The sequence below is a fragment of the Camelina sativa genome, chromosome 3 (assembly GCF_030686135.1).
Source record: "Camelina sativa cultivar CO46 ecotype springtype chromosome 3, ASM3068613v1".
Classification (NCBI taxonomy): Eukaryota; Viridiplantae; Streptophyta; class Magnoliopsida; order Brassicales; family Brassicaceae; genus Camelina; species Camelina sativa.
The window spans coordinates 838,180-865,015 of NC_141882.1; the positions used below are offsets into that span (position 1 = coordinate 838,180).

Consider the following 26,836-nt stretch of genomic DNA (forward strand, 5'->3'; position numbering starts at 1 on the left):
TTCAAATCACATATTCCTCTTTGGAAAAGAAAAAAAATCAAGACGTAACAGACTAAGAATGCATATAGACAAAACTTATACACTCATCAGCTATTCAATCAAAGCAATTCAATTAAACTACAAAAGTTCAGAAAATTAATAAAATATAGAACAGAGGATTTTATGTTGGTCTCTCCCAATCCATCCCATTCCACCGTGTCGGCTGCTCTCCTTCCAGGCTGCATCTCCCTCTATTTGATTTCCCACTCATGTCTATGAATCGGTACCATCATGTTTTTCAATAAACACAGCGAAAACGAAGTCGATGTGGTGAAACAGGTGATAATAATATCTCACCTTTTAATGTTCTCTTCTTTAGGTTAAACACTAATTTTATAAATTTCTTGCATTTTCTTTTTTTTGGCAGATTCCAGATCACTCTAAAAGTGACTGTTATACATTATGTTTTTAAAAAGTTGTATATACAGATTAGAAAGTCATCAAAGACTAAATAAGTTACCTTTAGTAGATCTTTTCTTTCTAACTTGACTTGTCATTTGGTCGTGCTTACGCTTTCTAGAATTTAATTTTGTGTTGTCACAAGTATGTCTGGCTTTTTCTTCGGCACTCTATTTCCATGCTCATTTGTAATATTTCTATATAATATCAAAATGTTTGATACCCAGAAAGTATAAGAAATTATAATTCACCTAAAAATTTTAAAAACTTTATTTACAAAAAATGTAAACTAACCTGGATCATGAACATCTAATGGACATCCTACAAACAAATTTTTTTTTTTAACATTTATACCATGTTTGTTAGAAAAAATAAATAGGTTAAAATAAGAATATATATAAACTTATAATTATACCATGTTTGTTAAAAAAAATTGGCTTATCTGTAGCTCTAGCATCACTGCATATCATCATGCCTCTCGTATCTTGGTTTTGGTTTTTCCAGAAAGTCAAAAAAAGAAAATCTGCACATTGAGAATCAAAAACATTAGCCATGCAAAAAATATGGCACACGTACTTAATAACATTAGCCATGCAAAAACATGAAAACCGGAAAGGCTAAAATTTTTGAAGAGACTAAAAGTTAACAAAACTAAGATTAATGTATGAACTTAATAGTGTCGACTAACAATAATAATAATCTAACCGAGAAACACTGCAGTTCATTCGCAGCAAAAATATTAAATTACCTTGAATTAGAGATTGATGCTTGAAAGTTAAAAAACACTTCAATAATACAATTCTTTAGTACTCAGAAAACAATTGTTTGAAACTTGTTTATGTAGTCAAGAAAAGTTTATATATTTTAAACAAAGAGGTGTAAGACATAGAGGTGTGAAATGTAAATGTGTAAAAATTAATAGATGTGAAACATGGAGGTACAACAAAGAGGTGTAACACATAAATGTGTGAAATTAAAAGGTGTAAAAATTAATGGATGTGATTTTTGAAACCAAGAGGTACAACAAAGAGATGCAAATACTAAGGAGGTGTGATTTAAAAGGTGTAAAAATTAATAGATGTGATTTTTGAAACCAGGAGGTACAACAAAGAGATGCAAAGACTAAGAAGTGTGATTTAAAAGGTGTAAAAATTAATGGATGTGATTTTTGAAACCAGGAGGTACAACAAAGAGATGCAAAGACTAAGAGGTGTAATTTTTGAAAGATGGGAGTGCGACGAAAAGACACGATTAATAATTTTAAACCGTTGGATTAAAACTGGAACTAATCTCATCCGTTGGAGTAAAAGTTGACACAAAAAAGTGGGTTTGCTATTATCTATAGGTTAAAATAAGAACATATATATAATTATAACTATACCATGTTTGTTAAAAAAATTTGGCTTATCTGTAGCTCTAGCATCACTGCATATCATCATGCCTCTCGTATCTTGGTTTTGGTTTTTCCAGAAAGTCAAAAAATAAAATCTGCACATTGAGAATCAAAAACATTAGCCATGCAAAAAATATGGCACACGTACTTAATAACATTAGCCATGCAAAAACATGAAAACCGGAAAGACTAAAAATTTTGAAGAGACTAAAAGTTAACAAAACTAAGATTAATGTATGAACTTAATAGTGTCGACTAACATTAATAATAATCTAACCGAGAAACACTACAGGTCATTCGCAGCAAAAATATTAAATTACCTTGAATTAGAGATTGATGCTTGAAAGTTAAAAAACACTTCAATAATACAATTCTTTAGTACTCAGAAAACAATTGTTCGAAACTTGTTTATGTAGTCAAGAAAAGTTTATATATAATAAACAAAGAGGTGTAAGACATAGAGGTGAAAAATGTAAATGTGTAAAAATTAATAGATGTGAAACATGGAGGTACAACAAAGAGGTGTAACACATAGATGTGTTAAATTAAAAGGTGTAAAAATTAATGGATGTATTTTTGAAATCATGAGGTACAACAAAGAGATGCAAAGACTAAGGAGGTGTGATTTAAAAGGTGTAAAAATTAATAGATGTGATTTTTGAAACCATGAGGTACAACAAAGAGATGCAAAGACTAAAATGTGTGATTTAAAAGGTGTAAAAATTAATGGATGTGATTTTTGAAACCAGGAGATACAACAAAGAGATGCAAAGACTTAGAGGTGTGATTTAAAAGGTGTAAAAATTAATGGATGTGATTTTTGAAACCAGGAGGTACAACAAAGAGATGCAAAGACTAAGAAGTGTGATTTTTGAAAGATGGGGGTGCGACGAAAAGACACGATTAATAATTTTAAACCGTTGAATTAAAATTGTAACTAATCTCATCCGTTGGATTAAAAGTTGACACAAAAAAGTGGATTTGCTATTATATATAGATATAGATATCTCTTAATTTGTTTCCTTTTCTAACTATATATATAGGGTACAGTGTATTCATTATACTCACAAGTCACAACGGTAACAAACACAGTATTACGATGGGACTGAGCTGCATCTATTTTCCCGTCGGGTCGAGAGCATCATGCCTAGCCTAGCTTGCTTTGCTGGCTTGGAACATGAAGATGTGTAATTTTTGTTTTGGTCAAACTAGAGACTCTCTAAGAGACTAAGATGTGTAAAAATTTAATTACGCCTTTGAAAACCACAAAAGAAAACATGATATCTCACTCCAAATATCAACCTCTGATTTAAAAAATCGTACAATAATTTTTTTTTATCACAAAAAATTATAATTTTCTGCATTTTTTCATTCAAGTTACCAAGATTCTGCTATTTCTCAAATCAGAGCTTTTAATTATCATTTTTCTACGGTGTAATAAAATTATTTGCAAGTTTTTAACATATTGACTGACATTACAAACTTGAGAAATATGAAGACAAAATAATCACATCATTGCTTTTCGTCACTTCCAATTCCTTCCTGTTGAGAAAGTGAAAAGCTATCATCACAAAAGAGCTCAGACATGGGATAAGAAGAGTACTGGAATCAAATAATAACTGACCATGGCGCATATAGTCGGATACAGTTCCCTATTTCGATATCAACATCCGCACAAACTTTTGTACTAAAGAGAACTCTTGTTTCTGTCTCGTTGGCCGCAAGGGCTTGTGTGTTCTTGAGCAATAGGGAGTCCTACAAAAACAAAATGTGAATTAGTGCTTCTAATGTGATTGATAGTTTTTCAAAGAAACTGTTTAATTTGATGAAGAGATGGAGGGAGAAACCCCAGAAAGGTCAATAACAGAGCATTTGCACACGACAAGCTTTCCCTCCAAGTGTCTTGACATGATTTTTACATCAACATAGCTTGACGCATCTGAGTAGGGAAATGGGAAATGAGATAGATATACGCATGTGTTTATATGGGAGTTACAAAGCAGGTTTACCTGGTTGTCCAATTCCCCCCTGCAATTTCTTCGTGATTTCCATCTCCGTCTCTTTTTCTTGTTTCATTATCTGTTGTAGCTTGCCATATAGACTAGAGCCACTGTAAATTGATGCAAGAATGAACAGGTTTTGATGTTAAGTCGTTCGTGTGGTTTTAAGCGTGGTGGCTAGAAGGTGTTGAGAGTTAGATTACCCTGACAATTTAGGGGAACCGAACAAGAGACCTTCCTTGCTCAAAGAGGAAGCTTTTATTGCTTCATCAAACCGGTCTCCAACAAATTGTTTCTTCTGGTTGGAAATGTTTGGCACCGGGGTTTGATAACTAGGCTATGCAACAAAACACTATTATTTGAATTTGATTGTAGGCTGAGGAGATGAAAATTACCCAAAATCACGAGAAAGGAAGAAAGCAAAACCTCATCATCGCTTGATGATCCACAATCCATAGGTCCAGGTAGTTCGTCATCAGTATCACTATCTTGAAAGTTAGACGAGTTTCCCTTAAGAGATTTTCTTTCATGTCTGCTGTACTGGAACAGAAAGGAGGCCAACAAATGAAACAAAGAACTGAGCAAAGTAGCAAATCAATTGCTAATCCACTGAATAAGCAAAATTACCAGTTTCGAGGTTCTTTTTATCAGTCTAATCTTATGTGGAGGAATGTCTAAAACCTCAGTGAACCCATGCAAAACCTCTCTTGACGCAGCAACAGAAATACCTTGTCTGCTTTCTGATGTTTCATCAAAATCGTTGGGACATTCAGCAATTGGATCCTCTTCTATGGCCTCATCAGCAGCAGGCTCAAGATCTCCAGCCATATCACTTATCTTGGATAACGTTTCTCCAGGAGTATGTGAGTGAAACGAAAATTTTGGCCTCAGATGATCTTTGATAACTGAGGAGACATTGGAAACCTAACTCAGAAATTTCAGAGGTTTATTCTCGCATGATCTGTTTCCTTAAGTTTTAATTCGTGGTGCCCGTTCTTTAACTTCTACGGTAAAAATACTAGAGTTTTGAATGAAACAGTACCTTTACTACCTCTCTTGGCTCTGAATCCAGATAGATGGGATGATGAGACTGAAGCGTTACCATGCAAATGGACTAGTGACTTGGTTTCTTTACATATAGTGGACCACGTTGCCACTTGTTCGTCATGTTGAATCTGAAGGCAACAATAATCATCATTACGAAAAATAGACAACTTTTCAAGATTTCAGATTCGGATGTCATGAAAAGAACCCAAAAAAAGTTGAAGATTAGATGGTAACCTCATCATCTGACCCACTTTCCTGAGCAGGTACGCATACTCTTCTGGAAGAAGCAAGATAACTCTCCTCAGGGGAATCAGGAACATCAACGTCGTCATCCTCAAGAGAGGAAGATATCTTCCGTATCTAAAGAATAAAAATCTCCCATCACAACTTGAATCCATTTTTCCTAGGAGCAAGAAGCTGCACAAAAGAATTTTAAAACGGAAAGCAAAGACTCACAGTTGCTTCCAGAGATACAACACCGGTTTCCCTAGCATAATTTTTTTGTTCACCATAACCTGGAAACACCACATAACCTCTTTGTGAAAACACTTACCTTAAATGTAATTGATGAGATGCTGACCACAAACTGGATATACATATATATATATTTACCTATGAGTTTTTCGAGCTTTGTTTGAAGTAGTAATCCCCCCTAAAATATTGAAGCCAAGCTATGGTCAAAAACTACAATAAAATTCCCTATAGCTCCTACTCAAAAACTACTCAAGCCACAACAATTCTATTGAGAAATAATCAGGTTTATTACCAATATCAAAAGTTCCCATGTTATTTCGCAAGCCAGATCAAAACAGTGTGTCAATACAACCTAATTTTGGAGAAACCCAGATTATGATGGAGATATAACATTACCTCTTCCTTGGCATTCTCACTTGGCCACATATCAGTTTCTCCCGAACTAACATTGATGTGCTCTTCTTCTTCCTCTAAAAGACCAAACAACAGCTTGAGAATCACTCGTTAGACACAAAAACATAATCTCTGAAAGCGAAATTTTTCATATGAACAAAAAAGCAATCCTCACCAGATATGCTTTGATCGGAATCTAAATTCCCCTGAAAATCCAACAAGGAAATAGCAAAAGAAAACGGAAAAATCAAATGAATTTCCTAGAAGAATTAAACAATTCACACGGGATACGAGATAGTCACCGGTAAGTTATTTCGCCGCCACATTCGCCGTCAGCATTCAGAACAATCTCGCCGGTCTAACCGGCGGCGTTGCCGAGAGGAGAGAGTATACTTATCAGTTTGTTTTACTAAATTGGGCTTTTATGGGCCCAATGCAATAAAGTTGTCCGACATTTTCGAATTTGTTTTTGATACCCCCACATTTTGTATTTAATCAAAAATTAACCTGATTATTCATCAGTTTCACATTGTTAGCCCAATGGATAGAATATGAATGAATATGAAAATGTTGTTACTTTTCATTGACCTAATGTAAATATATCTTTTTAAAGTACTATTAATTACTGGTCTTCTTTAATTATAAGTAGAGTTAATATCTTTTTTTTTTCTTTTCTTTGGAAGGAAATGTATATGATAACTCTTTAATTGGTTGACCAATAATAAAAATACAAATGTTTAAAATTAATTAACATTAAATACTAGTACTATTTAGAAATAATACATTTACAACATTGATTATTTCTTTAAAAAGTTGAATATATTTAAATACACTGCATCAAACCCAAAGGCCAAAAGTGCTAGTGCTATATTATAGAAAAAAATATTATTATTAAAGACACACCAAAGCTTACATGACACGCTCTACAGAAGATCCACTGCACCTCTCTACTTTATCTGTGACAAAACACTAGTATCCATAAGATCGAACGGTCCTAAATCAATTACATACGAAGTGTACCGTAGTCGTCGATGCAGATGATTACTTCCAAATTTTAGCTCGAAACACTAAAAGACTCGAGCGCGCAAATTTTGAATTTAATTATTTATTTCACTTATTTTTTTCTTTTACCCAAAAATAAAATTTATTTCATCGTCATGTTCGAGAAGAAAGGAGGAAGAACACTGTTGGCGAAGAGTAAAACCCTAGGAACGAGAAGAACGAAGAAGGTTCGGAAGATGGAAGGGACATTGGAGCGACACTCTCTTCTTCACTTTGGTCAGTTGTCGAAGATTTCTTTCGAAAATCGGCCGCCGTCGTCGGCGGACTCGTCGGAGCTTCGGAATCAGTTGGGTTCGGCTGATACTGATACCAATTGCGCAGAGAAGGACTTTATTCTCAGCCAAGACTTCTTCTGGTAAAAATCTTAGCTTTATATTTATATATCTAATAAGTTGAGATCTATCGTTATCTTCTGGGTAGAGTAGCATCTTTGGGCTTGGTTAGTATTCCGATTTCAAGATCTGAATCTATTTAGCAGCTTCGACAGATTTATGTTTGTTTTAGAAGATGGTTGCCTTTTGATTTGTGAAATCTCAGCTACTAATGATTCGTTTTCTGATTTATTTTGCAGCACACCTGATTATATAACACCGGACAATCAGAACTTGATGAGTGGTTTAGACATCAGCGAGGTGAAATTGAGAGAAAGCTCTTGACTTTTTTACCATGATTTTTTTATTTCACCAATGTCTCAAATTTAAAGTTTCTCTCTCTTTTTTTTTTTCCTTTTTGTTTGTAGGATCATTCTCCTTGTCCTAGGTCTCCTGTTAAACTAAATACAGTTAAAAGCAAAAGATGTCGCCAGGGTAAGCTTTTCTTTCACCGTTTGTCCCAACGATTTCTTTATCTAGAATGAGTAGCCATTATCGATTCAGAGAGTTTGAAGTTAATCCTTAATTGTGTTTTTTAGCATGAATAAAAATAAGACCTTTACATGGGACGAAGATATAGGAGGTCACAGAGGAGTGTTTTGTGATACAATTCTTACTAGAGTTATGTTTGACCTCCTGTTTTAAACAACTATCCAGCATTCAAGTCTTTATTGCTTTGAGATTCACAGTGTCGTTGTCTAGTGATTTGATGTTTTGGTGAGGTGTTCTTTTTCTATAACTCAGATAATAAATTTCTGTGTTTATTGCAGAAAGTTTCACATTGAATCCTTCGAATTCTACCTGGTCTTCTAAAAATAGAGTAGATGAACAAGAGAATGATGATACTGACACATATGAGGTCATAATGGATAAACTCCAAGCTAATCAAACAGAGAGGACTGGATATGTTTCAAAGACTGCTGTTGCTCTGCGGTGTCGGGCTATGCCTCCCCCTTGCCTCAAGAATCCCTATGTGATGAATCAGTCTGAGACTGCTACTGATCCTTTCGGATATCAGAGATCAAAATGTGCAAGTAAGTTTCTTGTCCCTAGATTTCTTACTCAAGAATTTCCTGAATCGCTTCTTCAGTAAAATATACTGTTGTTATGCAGGTTTTCTCCCTGCAAGTATAACTGGGGATGATGGCTTGTCGAGATATCTCACGGACTTTCATGAAATTCAGGTAAGCGAAAGGTGGTCTTTTAACTTGGAATTATGATGATGAGGGAATTATGTTGCTTCTTCTTACGTAATTTGATTTGGTTTCTCCAGCAAATTGGTGTTGGAAATTTCAGTCGTGTATTTAAGGTGTTGAAGAGAATTGATGGTTGCCTATACGCTGTGAAACACAGCACAAGGAAGTTGCATCTAGATTCAGAGAGGTATATACTTTCTGTAGTTTTCTTAGTAAGAGAGACACATATATCTGCTTAAAAAATAGTTCATCTTGTTTGGACCATTTTGTTCAAGTAATCATTATCGAGTTTTTGCAGACGTAAAGCTATGATGGAAGTCCAAGCTCTTGCCGCTCTAGGTCAGTAATCAGTACAGTCTCTCGTTTCGTCCCGGATTGCAAGCTAAGATCAGTGTAGCCTTAAGCCGTTTCTATCTTATTTTGTTTGTAGGGTTTCATGAAAATGTAGTAGGATACTACAACTCGTGGTTTGAAAATGAACAACTGTACATTCAACTGGAACTCTGTGATCACAGCTTATCCAAGAAATCTTCTCTTAAGGTCTCAGAAAGAGAAATCTTGGTGATAATGCATCAGGTAAACACTTACTTAACTTTCATGTAAAATCAAATATAGGGAGAAGCTTAAGAACTGAGAATTCTTATCCACATATCATTGTACTATGTCTCTTACAGATAGCTAAGGCATTACAGTTTATTCATGAGAAAGGAATAGCTCATTTAGATGTAAAACCAGACAACATATACATCAAGAACGGTGTTTGCAAGCTCGGTGACTTTGGTTGTGCCACGCGATTGGATAAAAGCTTACCAGTAGAAGAAGGAGATGCACGTTACATGCCTCAAGAAATACTAAACGAAGACTATGAGCACCTTGACAAGGTCGATATCTTCTCTTTAGGTGTCACGGTATATGAGCTGATTAGAGGATCTCCTCTTACAGAATCAAGAAACCAGTCCCTTAATATCAAAGAAGGCAAACTTCCTCTCCTTCCTGGCCATTCGTTACAATTACAGACACTGCTTAAGGTACGTTAGTTGCTTTCCTTACTTATGTGTTTTCATGGCAGTCCAGAGCATCGGAACATAGCAGTTAAGACAGAATTTCTAACATGTTTTGTAAACAGACAATGATGGATCGTGATCCTATGCGTCGCCCTTCTGCTAGAGAATTGCTGGACCATCCCATGTTCGATAGGATTCGAGGTTGATTCATAGACTCTCAGATGTTGAGAACTAAATTTTGTAAATTATGGTACCAATGATCTCGATCGGAGGAGGGTATTGAGCACCAGATTTTTTGTTTGGGAAACTATTGGCGTAAAAAGGTGTACCATTCATCCGGTACAAAATATCCGGCTAACCAAAAAGACTAAATTGAAAATGTTGTTGGTTTTGTTGTAATTTTATGGTTTCTCTGTATATTTGTGTAACTGAATTTGGGAATTGTAATTTTTCATATTTTATTTTTCGTCAAATGCCATTCTGAGTTGACTCTGTTTGTAGAGAGTCTAGTGGTGGAGTAATAATATAGGTCACATAATGGTGGAATAAAACTTTGAAAGTTTTTCTTCTAATTGTGGATCAAAATAGTGAAAGGTTATCATTATTTACTTTCCCTACATTAAATCTCATAAATTTCATAATCTTATATTAATATATTAATAATAAATAATTGAGTCATTAAAAACAATTCTAGAACTTTCTTTCATATCATTATCACAAGGACAAAAAAAAAAAAAAAAAAACTCATATACTGTACTATAAAATTCCAAATAAGTAAACTACAAAAAATGGAAACACATCTATTAAAAGATACATATATTTAATTTTTTCTGTATATTTATTTCCAGATTTTTTATTTCCTTAAAAATGTTGCTTAGTAAGTGTTTTTCTTGACTTTTCTTTTATTACTTTAACAAAATAAAAAAAAGAGAGGAAAAAAGTGTATATACTTTCTATATATATATATATATATATATATTTATTTAAAAATAATTAAAAAAAAAAAAAAAAGAAAGAAAAAAATTGTAACTTCACCGCCCTTGGCAAACTCTATATAAATAAAATCCTTGCGATTCTCTTCTTCTAAGGCTTTCTCTCATAAGACGCCAACTTGTCGATTCTCACAGCTCTCCCAAATCCCGGTGATTTCGGATTCGATATTGTTCGGAATCTTCTGGTACGTGACGAACTTAGGGTTTACAAATCGCACAATTATACTCTATATATCTCCGATCTCGATTTCGTACTCGTCTCTTTACTCTTTCGTTCGATTTCTTCTGTTTCTGTTACGCGTTTATGCTTGATCGAGTTAGGGTTACGCCGTCTTCTCTTGTACTTTTTGTCTATCGATTCTGATTGAGTTAGGGTTACGTCTTCTTCTCTTCTACTTTTGTTTATCTTTGATTTTGCTGTCGATTCGTTTGTCAAATTCTCATTGTTCTGATTCTTTCCGGCCATGGATGCGTTAGTTTGTGTGGTTTTCGCTTATATGTTGCTGATGTCTATTCCTGTCTTACTTATTTAACTCTGTTGTACGTAGTAGAACCTTGTTGTTCAAGGGAGCTTTGCCAAGAGTTTGTCTCATAATGATGCCTGTAATTGAGCTGGAGCATGGATGGTCCTTAATGGAGACTGGTATTTTAAAGCTTAAGAGGATTCTCGAAGGATGTCCTGAGAACTTTTCGGGGGAAGAATATATTGCTCTATACTCGTATGTCTTGTTTAATTTATTATTATAAGGAACTGTTTATATATTTTTTTTTTTACAAGAGTTCCGTACGTACGTGCGGATACTTACCACAGTATGTGAATGTGATTTCACAGGGCTGTCTACAATATGTGCGTCCAGAAGATTCCTAAAGATTTCTCTAAGCAGCTTTATGATAACTATGCTGATGTTATTAACGCTTATAATAAGGAAACAGTGAGTATTTTAATTGTGGAATACACCAAATTCTTTAATGTTTTCGTTTTAACTTGAGAGCAAACTGTAATCTTCTTTTTTTTTATGTTATGTTGTGGCTAGGTGTTGCCTTATATTAGGACGAAGCATGGCGAATATATGCTTAGAGAGTTTGTTCTCAGATGGAATAACCATAAAGTTCTGGTTAGATGGTTATCCCGCTTCTTCTACTACCTTGACCGTTACTTCACTGCTAGGAATAATCTTCCATCACTGAATCTTGTTGGCTTGACATCCTTCCGCGACCTGGTTTATCAAGAGGGGCAGTCCATTGCCAAAGACGCTGTACTAGCACTTGTAAGTTTAGTATCTGTAGTGAAACTATATATTGTATATCTCTGGTTTATTATAAGTATATACTGGTTTCTCTATCTAACACAATTTTTCTATATTTCCAGATTCATAAAGAACGTGAGGGCGAACAAATTGATAGAGCACTGCTGAAAAACGTAGTAGAGGTCTATGTTGGGAATGGACTGGGAGAGATGGAGAAATACGAAGACGACTTTGAATCTTTCATGCTTCATGATACCGCATCTTACTTTTCTTGCAAGGCCTCAAGCTGGATCGAGGAGGCTTCTTGTCCTGATTACATGCTAAAGGCATGTCTCCGGATATCATTTTTGGGTCCCTGCTTTCTTTCAGTTTCAGGGGATTATGTTTACTAACGTCAGCAAAATTTTATATTTTCAGTCTGAAGAGTGTCTAAAAAAGGAGAAGGAGAGAGTCAGTCACTACCTTCATTCATCCACAGAGCCCAAACTAATTGAGGTTGGTGATGATATATTCTTCTGTACGCTGATAGCTGATATTTCTGACAGCATTTTGAGCTGGTTGTTACTATATATTATGTTTGTTTTCGTTTTTGGATGCAGAAAGTACAACATGAATTGTTGGTTGTGGTTACTAAAAGGCTTATAGAAAACGAGCACTCAGGGTGCCGTGCCTTGCTAAGAGATAACAAGGTAGGCAGCTTTTGTGTGTTTCTTCAGTTCTTTACCAATTCGCATCTAAAAATCTCTATTTGACGGAGCATTGCGGTATACTTGCAGATGGATGATCTCGCCAGGATGTACAGGCTTTATCATTTAATCCCGCAAGGGTTGGACCCTGTTGTAGACTTATTCAAGCAGGTTTTCATTTTATTCCCTTTATTTTGCATGACAAGTTACCTCATTTCGCTGTTTGTTTCCAAATCATTCCTTGTAATTGCTAAGTATAGTTTTAACTGAAATGTGTGTATACAGCATGTTACTGCAGAGGGAAATGCCCTTATCAAACAAGCTGCCGACGCAGTTACTGATCAGGTTTATTTTCTTTGTACCCTGACAACTCTGTGATGTTACTCTGCTCCCTTTGTGATTGCTGATAATTTTTCTTCCCCAGGCTGAAAGTGCTAGTGGCGTGCAGGTGCAGGACCAGGTAGTTATGCTAACCTGATAATATAGGAGCAAAAAATCTTTTCATTTTAGAGTTTAAGAGAGATTCACTTTTCTTTTCTTTTTTTTTCATGGCTTCAGGTGCTTATCAGAAAAATAATTGAGCTACATGATAAATACATGGTCTATGTCGATGAGTGTTTTCAGAAGCACACCCTCTTCCATAAGGTCTGAGTGTGCTCACAATATTTTATTTAATATGTCTATCTTCGTCCACCACATTTTTTATTTAATAATGTCCATATTTTTCTATTGTAGGCATTGAAAGAGGCATTTGAAGTCTTCTGTAACAAAACAGTGGCTGGAGTGTCCAGTGCCGAAATACTTGCAACGTATTGCGATAATGTCCTGAAGAAAGGAGGAGGAACTGAGAAGCTTAGTGATGAAGCAATTGAAGAAACGCTTGAGAAAGTAAATTCGTTTTCCTTCATATTGCTAATGCCTTCAATATTGTCACTTATCCTTTTGGTGCTCAAGTTATAATTTTATTATTACAGGTGGTTAAGTTGCTGTTTTATATAAGCGACAAGGATCTTTTCGCCGAGTTTTACAGGTACAATATTTGTCTTTCTCTGAATTTTGTTATATTTACGCCGATTATATTTATATGTTGATGAGATGGCATTCAGGATATAGTATAAATTGGAATGGGATTAATGAGCTTTAGTTATGCTTTTGCAGGAAGAAACAAGCCAAACGGCTCTTATTTGATCGCAGTGGTAGTGATGATCACGAAAGAAGTATACTCACGAAGTTAAAAGAACTACTCGGTGGGCAGTTTACTTCTAAGATGGAGGGCATGGTCAGTTAGATGAGTTTATATTTCCTTTAAAAAAAATAAAAGGGTTGTCTAGCAGTAACGAAGGTTACTAATGCAGTGTTTTTTTTTTGTGTCATATAGGTGACGGATATGACATTGGCAAAAGATACTCAAATCGGATTTGTGGGATATCAATCCGACAAGACAAAGCTGGGGATTGATTTTACTGTTACTGTTCTTACTACTGGTTTTTGGCCAAGTTACAAAACATCCGACCTAAATCTACCCAGTGAAATGGTAATTAATTATCAGGGTGTTTTGAAACAGAAAATTAGGAAAGATAATCTCAGCTCTCATGATTTTCTCTTATTTATTTATTAATTTTGGTTCCAGGTAAACTGTATTGAAGCTTTTAAGGCCTATTATGCAACAAACACCAAACACAGGAGACTTTCATGGATTTTCTCTCTAGGAACTTGTCATATCCTTGGAAGATTCGATAAAAGACCACTCGAGTTGATCGTTACCACCTACCAGGTATGTTTCTGGTTTGTTTTCTCGTGACTTACACATGATGATATCTTTTTGTTTGTTTGTACGCCATTGCTTACTAATATTAAAAATACCATATATTTTTCTTGTTCCTTCCAGGCTGCTGTGCTATTGCTCTTTAACAACGCAGATAGATTAAGCTACACTGAGATCTTGGAGCAGCTTAACCTCAGCCATGAAGATCTTGCCAGGCTGCTTCATTCACTTTCATGCCTAAAGTACAAGATTCTTATTAAGGAACCAATGTCGAGGAGCATCTCGAAAACAGATACCTTTGAATTCAATTCCAACTTCACTGATAAGATGCGGAGAATTAGGGTAAGTATTATTATTCTACGAAGAGTGTGTTTATTTTCATATGTTTTCGGGATGGAAAAGACTAATAATGATCTTATTTTTTTTTTCTCAAACAGGTTCCCCTTCCACCAATGGATGAGCGTAAGAAAGTTGTTGAGGATGTTGATAAAGACAGACGCTATGCAATTGATGCGGCTCTGGTTAGGATAATGAAGAGCAGAAAAGTGTTGGGGCATCAACAGTTGGTGTCGGAATGTGTCGAGCATCTTAGCAAAATGTTCAAGGTAACAACAAAAACAAACAAAAACAAAAACTCTTGATTGATTTATTATTATTATTATTATTATTATTATACAACACAGATTAAGGATACTTACATAATGTTTTTTCTTTCTTTTCCCGTGCAGCCTGATATTAAGATGATAAAGAAACGAATTGAAGACTTGATCACCAGAGATTATTTGGAAAGGGATAGCGAAAACCCCAACACTTTTAAGTATCTGGCTTAGTCACAAAGAGTTTTAAAAAAAAAACAAAGGGGTGTTATTGTTATTGTTTTCTCTTTTTTTTTTTGGTTTTCGGTTTTGTAAATGACCTTACATTCTTTTTGTCGGATCATTGGAAAAAAGAACAAATTTCTCTTCACCTTCTTCGTTTTCCAGACAATTATTGTGTCGCCATACTTTACTTTGTGGGTGATTTTCTAGGGTTGGAAGCTTTGATTATTTTAATATATTTTCATAATAATTGGCAGATCTAAAATTGAGAAGCTCAAAAAAACAAATTCCCCCTTATTCAAAACACAACTGCCACAAAGCTTTGATTGAGTAATTTTAGTTAGTTTCACTGTCCTTGGAACCTCTTCCTAAAGCTCTCTTATATTTTTATGTACAATTAATTATACACACAAAACACGAGATGGTAACTTTAGTCTCTTTTAATCTTGAGCAAGTCTCACAAAATCAAGGTCCTAACCACTATACACTTGAGCGAGAACAAACATGTTTTATCTATAGGCCTTTGTATCTTCCAAGGTCGCTTTCCTTTCTTTCTCCCTGAGAATGGCATGTGTGGGAGTATTGAAAAACTGAGATTGTATAATTCCATAATCACCGGTTTATGGATTCCATCGCAAGCCTCACCACATGCAACAGTTTCTCCATGTCCTGAAAATTCAAGTCAAGAGCCTTTTTGATGGATGTTATTCCATCATCATTACTGTATTTGGATTTTCCCTTTGCAGCTGCAAATGCGATCTGCGCTTTTCTCGAGGCATCCATAGCAGCGTTTACATGTTGCGACTGCAAGACCAAAACAATTCAACCGCACGATTCAGATCAATGGCACAACTTTCACAAGAGGGAATTACGAGTAAATGATGGACCATCTACACTCCAACCAATGTTTTTGGTGACCAATGTCATGGTGATAAAATGATGCTATGTTTGAAGATGATTTCTATTCATGTTGCTCAAGCAAGCAATTATCTCAATACGTTGCTAAAAACCTGTTGATATTTTCATAGACTACTTAGACTGGAACTATTTAGTCGTTAAAATCCAGCACTAGAACAGCTTTTGTAAACATAAACTGTAAGTACAAACTATTTTACGGCACCTCATCAAATCACAAAAGTAACATAGCTGCACTTACAAATGCCAAAAGCTGTGACAATGAGGAATTGTTTCCTGAAGATATAACATGATTTCCAGTTACGCTAGGAGATGATCTCACAGTGTTCGACAAAGCAACCTTTTCTGCTGCCAATATATGGTTTGAATTTTCACCATCAGAAGCAAAGGATGGAGACTCGCCTGTTTGAAACCAAACAAGATGAAAAAATCATGCATCATAATCATGCTTACAAGCTACAACAAATAGGAACACCATCTTTATTCGTCAATACAATCTTGTATCTGTCTTAATCTACTAATAGAAGTTTTCATTTTTTTTCAAAAAACAACAAACGAGCCACCCATCTACTTGAAGATTTGTTATGGGAAGCTTGTTTTTCAACCACTAAATGCAGCCCAAGTGGTTAGTGGCTTTTCCGCATATAGGTTACATACAGTATATTATATAGCCCATTTGTTGTAAATACGGTAAGTACAAAAATACTATGATGTTTTTAGATAAATTCACAGAAAAAAGGCCATCCAAAAATCTTATAATAAATACCTGAAGGAATCACTTGCAAAGCTGCTTGCAACTCATATCTGCATCTGCCTATGTTACCATGGGAAGTACAAGTTATCCTTAAATAAGCTACTTCCATACATTTATAAGCCAGAGCAGCTGCCCCCATATCTTTATTTTTCTCGTATTCATGAGCACAGAACCTGTTGCATAAACAGTATAAAATTCGTAACATCAGGACAGGCTTCACTAAAACGTCTTGACATGCTAGAAATATCTATAGGCTATGCAGCAGCTGTGCGAAAATTAGAGGGCAACATGAAGAAGTACCATCACAGTGAAAGGCTCCCTCTAAATAGTAAATTGGGGGACTTAATTGCGTTGACTATCAGAAGGATGCAGCTATCTCACTTCCAAGTGGTGCACAACAAATCGAGTGGAAGAAAGTACAAATTAAGATCTTGTTGAATGCCAAACTTACGCGCATAGTTTTGCTGTGCTGCCATAAATATCCCTGGATCTGGCAGTGCCGGAAGACTCCAAAAGGGAGGCACCATGAAGAAACTTAAGCGCTGCCTGAAAGTAAACACCTGTGCTCTCGTGATTGGACCCAGCACTCTGCAAAAGCTTACTGTCAATGTTAAGCCAGGGGTGAAACAACATACATTAACCACTGCAACATTTCCCATAAATATGCCAAACCTTAAGACGATCAGCCATGTGTTTCAAGTCTGTAGCCTCTTTGATTGAGTTGGACACAGCTTGACTTGTGGATTCCTTTTTCAAAGGGCTTAAGCCAACATAGTCCTTATGCCTACTTCCATTTTGCTTTTGGTTTCGCGAACCTTCACTGTGGGTCACACTGTGATTCTCATTTCGCAGTATCTGTTTCTTTGTATTTGATATCTCACTACCGTGACCCAAGACTTCAACTTGATCTGTGCCAGCTGGTGAAGCTGATTTCTTCTCTAATTTCTCAGTGGTCACTTCCACGTGGTTGCTTTTCCCACGAGAAGTTTTTGCTGTATGAGGTTTCTGTGGAGAAGGAAAAAGACTACCACTTCTATCTAGCTTACTATTAGGATCTTGATATTCCCTTGAGTCTTCTCTGTTACTTTCCATAGACACCTCTTTAGCAGGTCTTTTCTTGCTCCTGCTTTCTTTTGTTTTTATTTTAACAGCAGTGCCAAGATCTTGCACTTCATTCACCGTACCCCATTTATTATCTTTCGAAGGTGTAGATGAGCCCTCTTCCCTACTCTTTTGCTGAGAGTCATCCTGTAAGCAATTTTCACCAGAAATTCTCCCTGAATTCTTTGGTTTAAAGTTTTCAGTAGAACAATTCCCACCGTATGCTCTCTCTCTATCCTCGGAATTTTCTGCAGCCTTCTTTGTTGTCCCTGGTTTATCGATAGTGCTATAACCTTCGCCATCTCGGCATCTTTTTAACGTATCACCAGCATTAGAGTCAGTATCATGGTATTTATCACTTTCTGAAATTCTTCCTGATTTAAGCTCACGTGAGTCTAACACCCTCAAGGCTGAAGGGGCAACTGATTCAACTAGGGAACCTTTGGCTTCGTGGACACTATATTTGGTAATTTCAGAGTCCAAATCCTTACATAAATTCGGAGAGGACGTTGTAAAAGGTAGATGGGAAGCACTATCTCTCCCAATTTCCTGACCAACTCTTCTGTCCTTATCACAACTTTCACTGCTAAAAGGCAACTCCTTTTCATCACAACTTGAAACCTTTAGCCTCTTTTTCTTTCTAACGCTCTCACCACTTGAAGCCATTACTGTAGCTTCTCTAATTCTCATACATTCTCCACTTTCTTTAGTTTCCTTCAGTTTCCTCTTTCTGTCATCACGTTCGCCATGCGAGGAAGCCATAGCAATATCCTTGATATTTTCAGCTGAGGCTTGAGCAATCGTAGTTTTGTTATCAGCTAAAACGTCCAGAATTTTGTTGGAATTCTTGGATCCAAGTTGATCAACAGCGGAAAATCGTGATCTTCTAGTCTTTGGTTTCTTGGAAGTCCCAGAAAGTTCCTTTTCAGATTCCATTCCTCCTATATGTGTATTCATCAAGCACATCAGATAGTTTGAACACAAAGTATATATTAAAAGGAAAATCAATATCTTTCACAAATAATACCTTCAACAGAATGCTTATTTTTCACTTGCTGTCTAACACTCTGCTTATTGTTGTGCCTGTCTTCATTCAAGTCACGCAGCTTAATAGGGTGTTTCAAATCTGGTTCACATAGCAAATTTAGATGGTCACATCCCTCTTCATCATTTTTAACACTGTTGAAATTCTCCTCCGATGCATTTTCTGCTGAAAGCTTTTCTTTCTCAGCTTTAGGTACTGGACTACTTTGTTTTTCTTCTTTTGATTCTTTAGAATAACCTCCCTTATTCACGTGTTTGCATCCTCCAATATCTTCCTGCAATATATCTGGTACATTCTTCTTAATTATATTAACAGCAGCATCCTCGCCTCTCAAACTACCCATGGCAACAATGGAGCTTGAACATTTTTGTGGCTTCTGTGCTTTAGGCAGTTTTGACTTTAAAATTTGTTCTTCATTCCTTGTCTCGCTCTGACTACCCTTAACCACAGAAGAATAATCTACATGCTCAGTACTTGAAGTATTCTCCCGCTTGGATTTACTTTCCAATGGGTTCAGGGGCTCACCGATTTTCAGGTACACGTCTTCTCTTGCGTAAATACTTTCAGTTTCCTTAACACTTCGATCTGAAAATGCCACTACATTATCTTTTAAATCAGGCTTTGAATCCATCAACGTTGCATCTTGGTCACTGTTGTTCGTTCCTCTTGATGTACCCTCCACATTATAATCTGATACTTTGTCAATCTCTTTTGCCGGGTGGATATATGACGGTGACAGACAGGACAAAAGCGGAAGCTTCATAGTCTTGGAAACAAGCTCCTCACAAGAATCTTTGTCAGCCTCTTTTTCAGTATTGGATACAATATGATTTCTGTCAAGCTTGTTTGACGGTGGCATATACTTTACCCTCTCCTTTTTCTGCTTCTTCCCAATAGAAAACTTACCAGCACGCTTTTGTGATTCAGAAACACCCATAAAATCCTGTGTGCTGTTTGAGTCTGACTTGTTGACAGAACCATATCTAGCATCTTTCGTAATCTTTTCTCTCTTTCCCAACTGAAGAAGATCATCAGAGAGAGGTGATAACAGCTGATCTTTATGCAAAGGGAATGACACCATAGCCTACAAATAAAGTAATATGTCAAAGTCATATTCATCATTGCTCAACTTTTAAGCAGAAACAGAAATAGAAGAAAATAAATCACCATAAGAATTTTAGTGGGAGAATGGCAAATCCCATTCAGTAAGTCTTCTTCAACTTCTGAGAGGTAATTCACCCTTGATCCTCCTGATGGTGGCATATTGAGGCCTTCTTTACTAAAGGTTGAAACATTCTTCAGTGATGAGAGGTCACTTGAACCAACTTTGATACGAAGTCTGAGAGTCTTATGATTTGATGAAGCAGAGCCAGAAGTTTTTGTGTCAGATATTTGTTTACTATCAGGTGTCCCTATATTACTTGAATTGACGAACTTTTTAAATTTGACCAAAACATCGGAAGCAGGAGCCTTTGAAGCGGATCCGGATACTGATACTTGAGGTATAACCGATGAAGCTGAGCAATTAGATCGACCCCCCTATAAAATAAATTGCACATAAAGCAGCAGAAAAATTGACGTAAAAAGGTTTATGGGAAGAGAGAAAAGTTATGAGTTGTTCAGTGATCTTACCACTTGGTTTTGTTGAACTTCTGGTAGAGTCTTAGGACGTGAACAAACAGGAGATCTCTGATACATAGACAAAAACGAACCATAGCCACCAAACTTTGCACCTAGAAAACATTTCAATTCATAAATATGAGAGAGACGCCTCAAAGGTAAACTTAAGAAAACAACACACATGTTTATTATACAAACAAACAAGAAAGAAAACTTACCCAAATTTTCAGCAGAGACTCCACCTTCAAAATCTTTCTGAAAATGTCCCAACACGTTTTCGAGTTTCTCATCCTTAAAAAACGGAAACTTTTTTAATATTCAAAAAGAGGATTCTAAGTAGTAGTGAGAAGAAAACAAACATGGTTGAAAGAAGGGCTTACAATATAAGAGAGAGCAACATCTGGGTCAACGCAAGAAACATAAGAATGTGTGCTTTCTTCCTCAAAGTCGCTATCTTCCATTATATCTTCACCTAATCCAGCAAACCCTAACCCTAATTCGCTTCTAGCATCGCTGCTGCTCACCGAAATCATCTAAAACCCTCCCACCCCCCCACCTATCTCATATCATATCAATCGAAGAAGCTAATAATAATCTCTCCCGAGATTTCTCAGACAAAACCCAGATCGAGATAAAAGGAAACTCTTAAATAATACCCAAATTACAGCATACAGAGACTTGAACAAAGCAGCCTATAAAATTCGTTGGAAATGCTCCAGAACGGATTCAGAATACCAAAAAGCTAACACGCAAGATTGGAGCAAATTTGGATGAGGAGAGCTAAGAGGAGGAGGAGGAGCTCTGAGATCGAAACGAGATTTATTATACCTCACGTTGTAAAATTCAAAATTCCGTTTTTCTGATTCCTCCTCATTCTCTTCTTCTTGTCTCTATTTTCTCGAACCAAACAGCCTACATTCATTTTTCTTTTTACTCAACAAAATTAATTTCCTACAAAAAAACTCAAATTGATTTCGGACCAGCTCTCCACGTGATTATGTGATGTCACGGTTTTGCTTGTCTTTTTTTTTTTTTTTAATTTATTTATCATTGTTTTTTTTTTTTTTTTATGTATCATTGTTAAGTTTGTAGAATTGTCTTATGAAACTAATTAAAAAACACAATTCATATCTAAATATATTTCTATAACGAAATCAACAGAACTATTTCGAGAAAACAATCTTGAGAAAAAAGGAAATGTCTCCATCACAGATATCAACTCAACAGACATATGTAATTAACAAAGCTGACTGTTATATTCAAAGGAACTGAGTTTATTATAGCTATGTATAAGAGGTTGATGGTTTTCCTATTACAGGCAAATAGATTTCAGCAGCTCGGGTAACATGTATGCTAATTTGGGTCGTAATGTCATTTGAATGCTGTTCTTAATGAGAGGGGTTTTAACTCGAACGGCCTTCAAATTGATCTCGAAGCATCTCATACTTCTTAAGCTCAGCTACGGAGAGCGATGGCGAGAGCTGATCCATTGCCTACAAAAAAAAAAAAAAAAAACACGAGTGGGAATGATTATCACAATATGAAACCTGGGAATCTCTCAGGAAAGCAAATACACCACAACTTTTGATATAATGAGATTGAATTTTTAATCCGACTCTTATGTTTTGCTTCGAACCAAACCCAAACCAAACAAAAACCTTTGACTCTATTTCGGTATGGAACTTTCCACTGAATAAACCGAATCAAACCAAAATAACATTTCTACCCAATCAAACCTTACCTTTATAAAATCTACATACTCTACAACAACTGAATTTGGATCATCTTCTGGAGGAAAATCCCCTGAATCTGATTTTGACACCTGCATTTTTGCCAAGTATGCAGATTAGAACGTGGTTTAAATAAACTTTTACAAAGAATATTAGAGACATATATAGTCTTAAAGTTAAAGTGTTAACCCTCTCTCTCTCTCACCTTTCGCTTAGCTGCCTGAAACCAAGCATCAGCACACAATGCATACATATCAGCGCCAGTGAATGTAGAGGGACACTTCTTTGCTACTGAATAAAGAGATACATCTTCGCTTAACTTAAATTTCCGAGTAAGTGCTTTAAGGACCCTGTCATAACAAAAGTCAGGGAGCTTCTTATTTTTTTTTTTTGTCACTGGAAAAACAATAATCATGCTTTTGATTGTTTAAATGCGTAACCTTTCCCTGTAAGATGCATCAGCATTGACTCCAACATATAGAAGTTTGTCGAATCTGCCAGGTCGTAAAAGAGCTGGGTCAATCAAGTCAGGTCTGTTGCTTGCCCCTATGATAAACAGATCCTGGGATGAATCGCTGAGTCCGTCAATCTCTGCAAGCATCTGAGAGACCACTCGATCCATGACTCCTCCAGAATCACCAGAAGCACCTCGAGCTGGAGCAAGAGAATCAAGCTCATCAAAGAAGATCACACAAGGCCGGGCTGACCTCGCCTGCAATTGAAGAAAACACATTACTTTAAAAATCAGAGGCCCATAGATTTAATATGTTTCTTGTAGGGAAGAAGAAAAATTAATTACCTTTTCGAATATATCTCGAACATTTTTCTCCGACTCTCCAATATACATGTTGATCAATTCTGGACCTTTTACACTGAGGAAATTTAAGGAGCACTCTGTCGCCACAGCTTTTGCCAGTAAAGTCTAAAAATTTCAATTAAAAAAACCACAGATATAACTGCCAGAAACAGACTATTAACAGACGTTAAAAGTCACAAAACAAAAACGGGTTACTTACTTTCCCTGTTCCTGGAGGGCCATAGAGAAGCACACCAGAACGCTTACGCAATCCAGAAGAAAATAAATCTTTATGCAGGAGAGGTAATTGAACTGTGTCCAATATCGATGTCTTCACATCCTCAAGCCCACCAACATCGTCCCATTTCACATTTGGAACCTAAGAATAGAAATAAAAGTTATATGCATCTCCAGTAACAATAATGCAAAGCTGTCTCATAAATAGGAAAGCAAACGAGAAAACATCACAGCAAAAAACCATTGGTTATGTTACCTTAGGAGCACCAAGGGCTGATGCATTTCTCTTCTTTGATCTGTCCAAAGCTTTAGTAAAGTCCTCCTCACCTGTTAATCTCTCACTGCTGTTACCTAATTGGCTTGCCTGGTCTATTACATCAACTCCACTAAGATTATCTGACAGGTAATTAATTTTCTTGGTCTCGGACTCTTGACTGATGAATAAGTTGGCACCAGCATCAGCTACAAGAGCACGCAAGTCCCGAGGAAGGAAGCCAGAAGTCTGTCCCACCATTCCTTTCAAAAAATCGTCTGAGCTGGTCTACAATGTGAAATTATCTAAGCATCAAGCCTGGAGTTGTTAATTATAGTCTGAAAATAGACGAAATAATTGGATTTGGTAGCTATATCAAAACACAAATACTTAAATTATGGAACAATGTACTCACATACATTAAGGAGTTGAGAAACACCTTGGAGTGACTGAGACAGCATCTCTGATCTCTGTTCGTCATTCAAAGAACCCACACGTATTTCATGGCTGAAGCAACGCCTGATTGTTGGAGAAAGACCCTCAGTACTTTCAGCAGATGCGATCAACAGAACTTGATGTCCCCTAAACTTCCCAACTTCTACAGACTGCATTAGCAGATATACAGATAAGGCATCAAGAGTGGATGGATTTTTGAAATCAATATTTTTTATTATTTACCTCTTACAGCACAAAAAATATATATATATCATATATCTGCTTATCAAGGGCACGACGATGCTTTATACGGTAAAAGGTCTACCACTACGAATTGTTATTAAGCTTAGCAACGATGCTGGACTATGCAACAACAATTGGTAATACTGAAAATGAACTCGAGTGAAACTGCGCAACAGGCAGTGGAGAACCAAGGAAAGAAATGAAAATCTTACAATATTGCTATCTGAATGTTCTTCCATGGAACTGTATTCACTATTAAAAACTGGCTCAGTGAGTTCCCTAATAACTGATGCAATCTCAGAGGAAACGCCAACTCGATCACCCATTGAGCCATCCTGAGAGCCCAGATTTTTAAACACATCAAAATGCCGGAGCAGAAGTATCGTTGGTGAATATCTGTGACAATGAAAACAAGGCATTCACCAAGCTGTCGATAAAATATGTTTACAATACTATGAAGGTATAGTAATTTTCACTGAATGCAGAGCATATAGCATGTCGATGTGCGTAGTACAAATAAGGAATATCTGAAAAGAAGACCAAAAATACAAGCCCTTTTACCTTCTTGCCATATTAAAAGTCTGGGCCAACGCAGCAGATGTTTTCCTCTCAGAAGATGCTAATAAACTGTGACAACTATATTCGACTACATGCAGGCCCAACCTCCTCGCAACATAGTTAACAACAGTTTTCTTCCCGCATCCTTAAACAAGTATTAGATACAAAAAGCTATTAGCACCTGATTCATTTATATGCATCAAGCAAAGGTACAAATTTTTGGATCTCCCAAATCACCGTAAATGGGAACACAAAAACAAGTCTCTTCCTAGTCTTTCCTTAACATTGTTCTCCAGATAAAGTTTATAACTTAACTAGAGATATGAAGGTGAAGAATATTGTTAATGAAATAGAAGCATATGTACCTGGAAGACCATGCAATAAAACAGCAACCCTGAGTTTTGAGGCGAGTGCTGATGGACAGAGAGGTGGCGAAAGCACCGATGCCAAAATATTTACTATGTCCTCTTGTAAAGGCATAGGAACCTTTGATCTAGAAACCAGCAAGTCTGGTGGAAGACCAGAAGAGACAGTTCCTCCAAGGACAAGGGCGGTTTGGTAATGATTGACTCGAAGAAACCTCTCATTAGAAGGTTCCATCGCAACGACCTGCGCAGAGCAACTAAAGTTTCAATAAGTTCTGTCCAAAATGAGCCTTTTTTCTAGCCAAACAAAAAACATAATATATTACCTTGAAATATATAAAGTCATCGCCTTCTGAGCACAACCTTTGACTACATGGAATACATATACTTGAACCGCAATTCCAGTCAATGAAAACGCGAAATATATCGCCTCTTGACAGATGTCTATCAGTTCCAAAATACTTATGCAATGCGGAATCTATTAACCCTTGTCGCTCTTCAGCTTCAAACGACGAATTGACTTTCAGGGATTGAATGGAACCACACTCTGGGATTTTAACAAAAGAAACCCTCAGATGTGATGCATAGCCTGGAACTTCGGACACAGGTTCCAAATCCAAACCAATCTTTGACTCATCTGCCGCAGATTTTTCAATTAACTCCTCGTCAAACTTAGCTTCAAAATACTTCTCTAAGACCCCATTCCCTCGATGAACAAGGGATTTCAAGCAAGATATATGCAAGCTAAGATTAAAAGCTAACATTGGGGACAAGTAAGCAACCTCTTGGTCTAATAACTGGTGTCGCATCAAATCATAAGTGGGAAAGACAAGCATCGTATGAAGGGAGCCCGAAACAGGTATTCTAGTGAGAGATGCATCTTCAAGCTTGTTGGGAGGATCAAGCACAACAACTTGTGCAACCCGGTGAATGCCTATCTCAATGTTCTTCACAACAACCTAACATTTATAAAATACTCAACGTTAACAACATCAAGAGTTACAACAACTTCCTACATAATAATAAAACATTCCGGAGAACAAGATAAAAAATAAAATAAAAAAAGGACTTACTAAAGAACCAGAGTTGATGGATAGTCTCTTGAGCAATTGAGTGGAGAGTCCCACCAATGAAGAGTCATCCAAAGAATCCAATTTCGCATCATTGTGGCACCGGAGAATCCCCGCAGACAACCTAACGGATCCACCCGAAACAACCCCGTCGTGATTCAGGACTCGTTCGCCATCGGAAGAGACGGGTTGCAACGAATTGAGCACTGAACGGAGTGTAGTTCTGGTGGATGATAGAACCAGAGGACTCCGTCTCTCCACCATTATTCCAACGGAATCAAATCGAATTCCCAAATAAGACGCAAAGATAGAAAAGGACAAAAAAAAACCCTAATTTTTCATTAGAATAGCTTCAAGTTTGCACTGGAAGTGATTCAATTTACAAAGACTGTATTGTATTCACAGTGCGCTAACCGAGGAAGAGGATCAGATGATGATACTTGGACTTGACGATGATATCGATTTTTATTTCTATTTTGTTCCAAATTTTTATGACAAAATTATTTTCACCAAAAAAATTAATTTTATATATAGATAGGAAAAAAATATAAATTTCATTGATGGATTGGAGTGTTAAACTATATATATATTTCCAGAGAAAAAAAAAATCGGTTAAGCAACTAATTTTATATTATTTAATCTGAAATTCCAGAGAAAAAAAAAATATATATATATATATATATACCGAAAGGAAAAAATATTAATTCTGATGAAAAACCAACGTTTTCTTTATTTCTTTCGTATTACAATAACCTGATTATCCTAATCTTTGATTAAGAATGAACAAAACTCGAAACTCCCCCAAACAAAATTAATAAAGCCTTAATT

The 26,836-nt window shown here is 36.2% G+C and overlaps 5 protein-coding genes across 13 annotated transcripts; 2 read left to right on the forward strand and 3 right to left on the reverse strand.

Annotated features, from left to right (window-relative positions):
• Positions 1-3,225: 3,225 nt before the first annotated feature.
• Positions 3,226-6,185, reverse strand: LOC104760203 (uncharacterized). 3 transcript variants are annotated; one of them, XR_015594754.1, is made up of 14 exons: positions 6,048-6,185; positions 5,921-5,951; positions 5,749-5,822; positions 5,491-5,530; positions 5,335-5,393; positions 5,113-5,238; positions 4,874-5,006; positions 4,459-4,736; positions 4,258-4,371; positions 4,035-4,163; positions 3,841-3,941; positions 3,679-3,770; positions 3,456-3,586; positions 3,226-3,373 (listed from the first exon to the last, which is right to left on the reverse strand). XR_015594754.1 is itself a non-coding variant. In XM_087507658.1 (14 exons), the coding sequence occupies exons 1-14, from the start codon at positions 6,069-6,071 to the stop codon at positions 3,307-3,309; spliced, it is 1,404 nt and encodes a 467-aa protein (XP_087363784.1). In that variant the 5' UTR covers positions 6,072-6,169; the 3' UTR covers positions 3,226-3,306. The 3 variants fall into 3 exon arrangements, 2 of the variants coding, with proteins under 2 accessions (XP_087363784.1, XP_087363786.1); XM_087507658.1 differs by having other exon boundaries at positions 4,035-4,168; positions 6,048-6,169; XM_087507660.1 differs by having other exon boundaries at positions 4,035-4,168; positions 4,459-4,755; positions 6,048-6,153.
• Positions 6,186-6,606: 421 nt separating this feature from the next.
• LOC104760214 (wee1-like protein kinase) lies at positions 6,607-9,851 on the forward strand. Its single transcript, XM_010483104.3, has 10 exons — positions 6,607-7,162; positions 7,379-7,439; positions 7,547-7,613; positions 7,949-8,212; positions 8,292-8,362; positions 8,452-8,561; positions 8,673-8,713; positions 8,805-8,950; positions 9,049-9,402; positions 9,501-9,851. Exons 1-10 carry the CDS (start codon positions 6,903-6,905, stop codon positions 9,582-9,584), a joined length of 1,458 nt encoding a protein of 485 aa, XP_010481406.2. The 5' UTR covers positions 6,607-6,902; the 3' UTR covers positions 9,585-9,851.
• Positions 9,852-10,369: 518 nt separating this feature from the next.
• On the forward strand, positions 10,370-15,034 carry LOC104760222 (cullin-2-like). Of its 2 annotated transcripts, none has more exons than XM_087507663.1 (19): positions 10,370-10,555; positions 10,919-11,089; positions 11,203-11,302; positions 11,405-11,638; positions 11,740-11,943; positions 12,035-12,112; positions 12,217-12,306; positions 12,394-12,474; positions 12,589-12,648; positions 12,728-12,763; positions 12,862-12,948; positions 13,039-13,191; positions 13,278-13,333; positions 13,462-13,582; positions 13,682-13,837; positions 13,934-14,077; positions 14,192-14,410; positions 14,506-14,673; positions 14,797-15,034. In XM_087507663.1, exons 2-19 carry the CDS (start codon positions 10,965-10,967, stop codon positions 14,896-14,898), a joined length of 2,214 nt encoding a protein of 737 aa, XP_087363789.1. In that variant the 5' UTR covers positions 10,370-10,555; positions 10,919-10,964; the 3' UTR covers positions 14,899-15,034. The 2 variants fall into 2 exon arrangements, with proteins under 2 accessions (XP_087363789.1, XP_019096794.2); XM_019241249.2 differs by having other exon boundaries at positions 10,390-10,555; positions 10,922-11,089.
• Positions 15,035-15,180: 146 nt separating this feature from the next.
• LOC104760233 (uncharacterized) lies at positions 15,181-21,409 on the reverse strand. 3 transcript variants are annotated; one of them, XR_015594755.1, is made up of 10 exons: positions 20,702-21,409; positions 20,540-20,612; positions 20,334-20,434; positions 19,869-20,240; positions 18,684-19,785; positions 17,228-18,597; positions 16,856-17,143; positions 16,568-16,728; positions 16,043-16,203; positions 15,181-15,690 (listed from the first exon to the last, which is right to left on the reverse strand). XR_015594755.1 is itself a non-coding variant. In XM_010483127.2 (10 exons), exons 1-10 carry the CDS (start codon positions 20,852-20,854, stop codon positions 15,499-15,501), a joined length of 3,822 nt encoding a protein of 1,273 aa, XP_010481429.2. In that variant the 5' UTR covers positions 20,855-21,367; the 3' UTR covers positions 15,181-15,498. The 3 variants fall into 3 exon arrangements, 2 of the variants coding, with proteins under 2 accessions (XP_010481429.2, XP_010481436.2); XM_010483127.2 differs by having other exon boundaries at positions 17,007-17,143; positions 20,702-21,367; XM_010483134.2 differs by having other exon boundaries at positions 17,007-17,143; positions 20,334-20,426; positions 20,702-21,257.
• Positions 21,410-21,487: 78 nt separating this feature from the next.
• On the reverse strand, positions 21,488-26,567 carry LOC104778537 (peroxisomal ATPase PEX6). Of its 4 annotated transcripts, none has more exons than XR_015594757.1 (13): positions 26,012-26,567; positions 25,265-25,897; positions 24,939-25,182; positions 24,577-24,718; positions 24,228-24,411; positions 23,777-23,942; positions 23,341-23,675; positions 23,068-23,226; positions 22,851-22,973; positions 22,492-22,763; positions 22,257-22,401; positions 22,063-22,143; positions 21,488-21,814 (listed from the first exon to the last, which is right to left on the reverse strand). XR_015594757.1 is itself a non-coding variant. In XM_087507661.1 (13 exons), exons 1-13 carry the CDS (start codon positions 26,270-26,272, stop codon positions 21,725-21,727), a joined length of 2,805 nt encoding a protein of 934 aa, XP_087363787.1. In that variant the 5' UTR covers positions 26,273-26,567; the 3' UTR covers positions 21,488-21,724. The 4 variants fall into 4 exon arrangements, 2 of the variants coding, with proteins under 2 accessions (XP_087363787.1, XP_087363788.1); XR_015594756.1 differs by having other exon boundaries at positions 23,757-23,942; XM_087507661.1 differs by having other exon boundaries at positions 23,341-23,625; positions 23,757-23,942.
• Between the last annotated feature and the right edge of the window lie 269 nt (positions 26,568-26,836).